The sequence below is a fragment of the Aegilops tauschii genome, chromosome 2 (assembly GCF_002575655.3).
Source record: "Aegilops tauschii subsp. strangulata cultivar AL8/78 chromosome 2, Aet v6.0, whole genome shotgun sequence".
NCBI classification, from domain to species: Eukaryota; Viridiplantae; Streptophyta; class Magnoliopsida; order Poales; family Poaceae; genus Aegilops; species Aegilops tauschii.
In genome coordinates, this window is record NC_053036.3 from 94,501,558 (window position 1) to 94,508,668 (window position 7,111).

The following is a 7,111-nucleotide window of genomic DNA, read 5'->3' on the forward strand; positions in this document are numbered from 1 at the left end:
GGGGCGGTGGGGGCAAAGTCAGACGCGAGACGCGTCTGGAACGTTCTCCGGGCCTCCGCAATGGGCCTACATGGGCTAGGGAGCAGCCTATTGAGTTTTTACTATGGGCCGGGTTCGTTAACGGGCTGCAATCACTCTTGTAGGGTACTACGTACTACTAGATTGGGACACTGAAGGCCCAGGTGAAGCGGCGACCAGGCAGAGGAATGGCGACCATACTCGCGGGCCGCAGGCTCCTCCTCCTGCGGCGATGCGCGGCCGGGCGGCGGCTGCTCGGGACGGCGGCGGAGGCGTCCCCGAGACCGGGCGGGGAGGAGGCGGGGGGCGAGGCGATCTACGTGAGGAAGCCGTCGTCCTCGTCGACGCGGGACGAGACCTCGGTGTCCATGCCCATGTCGTTCATGACGGGGTCCGTGGTGGGGAAGCGGTTCTACCGCGACGCCACCGTGCGCCGCGCCGACGACGGGAACGGGTGGACGGTCATGCTCGACTACCGCACCCTCAAGACGCCGGCGAAGCGGCCGCTCAAGCTGCACTCGCGCACGCTCGCCATGGCCGTCGCCGCCGAGTGGGAGTACCAGGTCCTGATGCCTCTGCTCCTCTCTTCTCCTTCCTGTTCTGTTGTTTGGGTGACCTCGACTGTGATACTGTACTTCAGTGTGAGATCACTAGGGTTCTGTATTATGGCTTGTATGGATGTCTCATTTGTGCTAACAACTTACTGTAGCAATTAGCAAAATGGCTTGAATGAAATGGTATGGTTAGCGGTTAGTTTGACCGTGGTCTCCGCAGATTTAACTGGTCCGGAGCAGTAGTGAATTATGTGAGGATTTAGTGACATTTCATTCTATTTTACATTTCAAATGCACCGAATCTAGGTTTTCATCATACTATATAGTGCCACGACTGAATTGCTTTTAAATTCTCATTGCTTCCCCTTTATTGTGTCATCAGCAGTTCTAAATGACGAGAATGGCCGTTTGTCCATAAGTAGAAGGAAACAAGTAAACAGTACTCAAAATGCAGTCCATCAGCATAGGTCTGTTGCATTTATGCATAACGGGTAGTTCATTGCCTTTCTGTGGAGAATACAGCACTTTACAGTTGAATTTGCACCTATGATCTCTAGAGAGGCAACAGAGGTTGAAAATGAAACTAAAGCAGAACTCAATATGGCGGATGAAATCGCACAATATAAGTTGGTTTTGATATGGTTTTGTTGATTCGTTCTTTTTTAGGTCATGAGCAGTTGTAAAATGCTTGTATGGTTATTTGGCAAGAAAGTAAAAAGGGTACAAATATCAGTGCTTGCAGTATAGTCTGTTGGTGTAGGTTAATTGCATTTAGGTCTGCCCAAACCCCCATGGGCCGCACTGTTACCACAGGCCGGTGCACCAGCCATTTAATGGGGAAGCCAGCGACGGACCTTTTTTGGTGCCACCAGGATTCAAGCCCTCGCCGGCAGCTTCCTCACCTGGGAAGCCAACCGTTATGCTACAAGAGCGTTGGCCAGAATGCGCAGTTCATTGCCTACTGTGCGCAATATAGCACATTTTAGAGTTGAATGTTCATTTCTCATCTCTAGAGGCAATAGAGGTTGAAAATGAGATAAAGCCTCAATATGGCCAATGAAATCGCACAATATAAGTTGGTATTCACTTGTTTGTTACTTCGCTCTTTCTTGTGTCACAAGCAGTTCTAAAATGTCTGTATGGTTGTTCGGCAAGAAAGTATAAAGGAAACAAATATCAGTGTTTGCAATATAAGCTGTTCGTGTAGGTTAGTTGTGCTTATGCAGAATGTGCAGTTCATTGCCTTCTTTGGAGAATAGAGCACATTATAGAGTCTTCTGATCTCTAGAGGCAAGAGAGGTTGAAAATGAACATTATCACTGTCAGTTCCTACCATAAAATTAAAACAAGGCTTGATATGGCCAATGTACCCTCAGTATGTCATCTCTTACACACACCCATAAATTGTATGCATATGCTGCAATGGCTGAATTTAGGGAGTACTAGTGGTTTGATAGTTTTTACTTAGTTCTGCAAATCTATGTTTTTGCATGGCTGAGTTGCTGCTTGATATGTTCCCCTCTGTAACTTATAATTTCCAAGTTACCACAGTTGTTACAATTTACAACAACATGCTTTTTTGGTCTGCTGCTCATCTACCACCATGCAGGAATGCGGGATTATATCTGAAGTAACTTTTATGCAAAAAAAAAAATCGTGTATTTAATTCCCTAGTTTGTGGATAAATGGGCACTGGTACTGAAAGTTCCTTATTGTCATAGGAACAAGATGGAATCCGGCCTTTTACAATGCCTCTCATGAAGCTTGCTTGTACTGCACTGGAGAGAGTTCCGTTGACACGAACAAAAATAATTACCAATTTGATGCAAAAATTCCATCAAGATTTGGTATTTTGCCGCTCACCTGCCGATGATGAACTTACAAAAGGAGTTTATGGTAATGTGCCAATTTTTGTTCTCATAAGTTGGTGCAGCTATTGTGCTCCAACATGAATGAACTGGTTTCAGGCTACTTAGATCCATACAATTAAGTTGCAGATGCTCTGTGTCATTTGCACCTCAATATGATTTCTCGTGCTTTCTTACTTTTGTGTGCAGAAAAACAGAAGGAGAAAATTGACCCAATACTGGACTGGGCCAAGACTGAGTTTGGGTTCAAGCCTGTTGTGTACACAAGTTTCTTAGGAGGGAAGCAGGATGAGCGGCTAGCTAAGGCTGTAGAAACCGTTCTGAAAGATGCAAATGATTGTGAGTTGGCGTCTATTGATGCTATGGCCGCAGCAGCCCATTCCCTGGTAATCCCTCTTGCAATATTTAGAGGAAGGTTGGGAGTTGATGAATCCATTGAGCTAATCAGGCTTGAAGAAGATCACCAGGTGTGATATCGCAACCATTTCGTTTCTTTACTTTGACTTTTTCTTTTCTTCTCTTTGCTTCTGTCTTATGTTCTTTATTCTTCCATAAACCCAGGTCGATCGATGGGGCTTGGTTGAAGGAGGTCATGATGTTGATATTGCGGACCTTAAAGTCCAGATGTCATCGGCTGTTGTGTTCCTTCAACTTTCATGGCTGAAGTAACCTTTTGTTCAGTAATCTGCGTAATTGTTTTCTGCTTTTTTTTTGAGCTTGTATCATGAAGAGTTGTAGAATAATAATTAGCCGCAGATGGTTAAGAGAAAACAAAGTGCCGGTATTCAACAGGTGCTGATGCTGAACTTTTGGTTAAACAGAGCTCAGTGTGTTATGTTAGCAAGGGTGTATGAAAACCCAGCATCCTTTTTTGGATCCCAGTGGTCTCTGGTTATGTAGGGTAAAAATGCTATCAATAGCAGAATTCTGGCTTGGTGTTATGAGGACTGCAGCAGCAGAACTATGTCAGCGCTGCATCCTCGGTCGTTTCGGACCAGGCTGTGCCAAATGGCTGCCGATTTCTGAATGTGCAAAACACTGTAGCACAATTTTCCAGTTTATATGAGATGATGTAATAAATTATTGATGTGAACTGGAAACTGAAACGAGTGTGAAGTTAGATAACCCCATGCTACGGCTGGTGTGCCATGGTTTTCAAGTTATCTGTGTGTACGACCTACTTGTTTGATGTGAAACAATACCGAGCGCCTCCTAGTTCAAGGGAAAAGTGGAAGAAAAATGTAGGACTATATTCTTTTTTCCTATGTTGATACTACTTATATGTTTATTCAAAGGAAAGGGGCAAAGAAAGCATAGAGAATTTTTTTTCCCTGGATCTCACTTTTAAAGGAAAAGCACAGGAAATCTAACATCGACTAGGAACTATTTTTGAATTTTCATGTGCACGAAGAACGGGACTAAAATCCTTGGTGGTATGACAACATTTTAATTACACATTTTTGTGCTTTGATTTGACCATGTTTATTAGGATTTCTGTGTTCTTCTGGTTCCTATAAACTAGACATGCAAGCTGACAAAAGTTTCTTTGTTTTTCAGTCATTTGTTTTTGCGCATGCATTACTTCTTATTCCTGTGTTTTTTCTATTCCTACGTTCTTAAGATCCAACGAATCAAACATCCTCTTAGTCGGGTCATATAAACCACAGTACTTGTGAAACGCGGTGGTTGTGTGGTGGTCTGTGTCGAGATTTCTGCAGGCAGAATGTGATGCATGAAGTTGTACACACGCATCCGCACAGGGAGTTAGTCGTGAAACTTGAGGACGGTGAAAGTTGAGTAAATAACATAAAACTACCACACTTGGGCTATGGCTTCAAGAAACTACCGCTTTTTAGAAAGTTCCTAAAATCTACCACTTTTGTGGTTTGCTGTTTTAAAAACGAAAATGATAAGTTTGGGATGTTTGGATTTTGACCATGGCAACTAGAACATTTTTATGTGGCAGTTTTAGTTGATGTGAGGATAACAATTTTGACAATTTTTGTTTACGAGCACGATAATGTTCTATCAAAAAATAAATAAACTGAGGACGAATTTGTCATATTTGCCAATTAAACTTACCATGGTCAACAAACATAGACTGCTACACAGCCATCCTGGAATCTCGAACGTTTGGGGTGCTTCACTATCAGCGTGAAACTTGAAACGGTGAAAGTCACTAGAGGTGCTTCACTATCATCGTGTACGTCGTCTACAACCGAAGTCCGTGGCAGTTCCTCGTGGCCGGTCACGTGGTTGACGTGCAACGCCACTGCCGAGACGTGTACATCTAACAGTCCGCGACAGCGATCGGCCATGCCTCGGAGTCCACAGCCCATGCACATTATCCGAACTGAGCCGAGGGCAGGAGCCGCCAGGGGAGGATGGAAACGGGGAGGACGGGCCAAGAGCAAGACGCGGCTCGCACCGAGCGCCCGCGCGCCTCGCCGCCGGCGCTGCCGTGCGCGGTGCGGCTGCAGGTCACCGCGTTCTCGCCCCTCATCGACGTCATCAACCGCCGCGACGGCACCGTCAACCGCGGCCTCTACTCCGTCGCCGACCGCATCCTCCGCGTGCGCGCGAGCCCCCGCCCGGACTCCTCCGGCATCCGCTCCGCCGACTTCGACGTCGACGCGTCCCGCCGCCTCTGGGCGCGCGTCTTCTCCTTCTCCTCCCCCGCCGCGCCCCAGGCCCCGCTCCCGGTCGTCGTCTACTTCCACGGCGGCGGCTTCGCGCTGTTCTCCGCGCGCCAGTGCTACTTCGACCGCCTCTGCCGCCGCATCTGCCGCAGCGTCGGCGCGGTCGTCGTCTCCGTCGAGTACCGCCTCGCGCCCGAGCACCCCTACCCGGCCGCCTACGACGACGCCGTGGACACGCTGCGCTTCATCGACGCCAACGGCGTCCCGGGGCTGGACGAGGCCGTCCGCGTGGACCTCTCCAGCTGCTTCCTCGCCGGGGAGAGCGCCGGCGGCAACATAATCCACCACGCGGCCAACCGCTGGGCTGCAGCCGCGCCCACCCCAAACTCCGTGCGCCTCGCCGGCCTCATCTCCGTGCAGCCGTACTTCGGCGGCGAGGAGCGCACGGAGTCGGAGCTGAGGCTGGACGGCGTGGTGCCGATCGTGACCCTCCGGCGGGCGGACTTCTGGTGGAGGGCGTTCCTGCCGGAGGGCGCCAGCCGCGACCACCCGGCGGCGCACGTGACCGACGAGAACGCCGAGCTGGCCGAGGCGTTCCCGCCGGCGATGGTGCTGGTCGGCGGGTTCGACCCGCTGCAGGACTGGCAGCGGCGGTACGCCGACTTGCTGCGGCGGAAGGGGAAGACCGTGGAGGTGGTGGAGTTCCCGGACGGCATCCACGCGTTCTACCTCTTCCCGAACCTCCCCGACACCGCCAGGGCTATCGAGCGCATGAAGACGTTCGTGGAAAGCAACAGGACGTCGCCGTCGGCGCCAGGGTCCTTCCCGCGGGAACGAAATTGATTGAAAATGGCTTGTACTCCCTCGACGTGTGTCCAATATAGTACTAGCACACCCCCCCCCCCCCCCCCCCCCCCCCCCCCGTGGATCTTTCAAGTCCATTCAATTTAGGAATTGGATAAGGCATTTCTCCATAGAGAATTTGTGCGCACTGGGAAATACTCCCTCTGGATTTGTGTCCATAAAAATGAAATATAAGACGTTCTTTTGTGTAGTTGCTAATAAAAAGTCATGTATTATGTTACGGAGGTCGTACTAAATCTCGGTCTCCCTTCAAAAGAATGTCACACGTAGGCCCTGTTTGGTTCATAAATCATAGGACTTTTTTTAGTCCCAATTTATAAGTCTCAAGCCCCTAAAAAGTCCATATAAGTCCTTATAAGACTTAATCATAGGACTTTTTGGTTTCTGGGACTTAATATAGACTAAAAGACCATATTACAATTATAAGTCCTTATAAGACTCTCTTTCATAAGTCCCAAATGCCCACTTTAAGTCCCTATAAGTCCCTCCTGTTTGGTTTAGATGTGACTTAAAGGGACTTTTTTAAGTCCCTACATCAATAAGTCCCTGTAACCAAACACCCCTCTAATCACCTGCTTAGTGTGACTTAGAACCTGACGAGTGGGACCAGCCAGCTGGCGTGACAACTAGCGTGCATGAGTGTAGTTAAAAGGGGGCCGCCTGCGGCCGTGTGGGCAGACATGTGAGAATAGACTGTATCCTCGCCTAATCATTCATCTGAAATCGAGCTCCTTCTTCCCCAAGTCTCGTCCCTCTCCTCTCCAAATCTCACCTACTCTCTAATCTCGATTCCTCTCCTCTCTGGTTCGTTACAGTTGGTATTCAGAGCCAAATCGTCAGAATTTTTTCTCCCTTGTTGTTGGTCGCAGATTGGTAACACCCACCGCGCCGGTCTGAGCTGCTCCGGCAAGCACACACGAAATCCGTCACGGGGTTCGATCTTTTCCAGCACGAGACGGCGGCGCCCCAAAAGGCCTCGGCAGCGACGCGACAAGTGTTGGCCGCCATGGACGAGAGCAACAACAACATCACCAAGATGCTCGAGTCACTTCTCTCCAAGGTGGACGAGCATAAGGCCAAACACGACAAGCAGATTGAGATGCAGGCCGCCTTCAACGCGCAGATCACGCAGGAGGTTCGCTGGCTCGCCAAGCAGATCGATCTGACC

General features: G+C 49.1%; 2 protein-coding genes across 2 annotated transcripts; both read left to right on the forward strand.

The window, feature by feature from the left end:
* Nucleotides 1-148: 148 nt before the first annotated feature.
* Nucleotides 149-3,533, forward strand: LOC109734335 (uncharacterized). The gene is made up of 4 exons (XM_020293549.4): nucleotides 149-581; nucleotides 2,294-2,468; nucleotides 2,630-2,907; nucleotides 3,002-3,533. Exons 1-4 carry the CDS (start codon nucleotides 207-209, stop codon nucleotides 3,107-3,109), a joined length of 936 nt encoding a protein of 311 aa, XP_020149138.1. The 5' UTR covers nucleotides 149-206; the 3' UTR covers nucleotides 3,110-3,533.
* A 137-nt stretch (nucleotides 3,534-3,670) lies between these two features.
* Nucleotides 3,671-6,147, forward strand: LOC109734337 (probable carboxylesterase 18). The gene has a single exon (XM_020293550.4). The coding sequence runs from the start codon at nucleotides 4,825-4,827 to the stop codon at nucleotides 5,920-5,922; it is 1,098 nt and encodes a 365-aa protein (XP_020149139.1). The 5' UTR covers nucleotides 3,671-4,824; the 3' UTR covers nucleotides 5,923-6,147.
* Nucleotides 6,148-7,111: the final 964 nt, after the last annotated feature.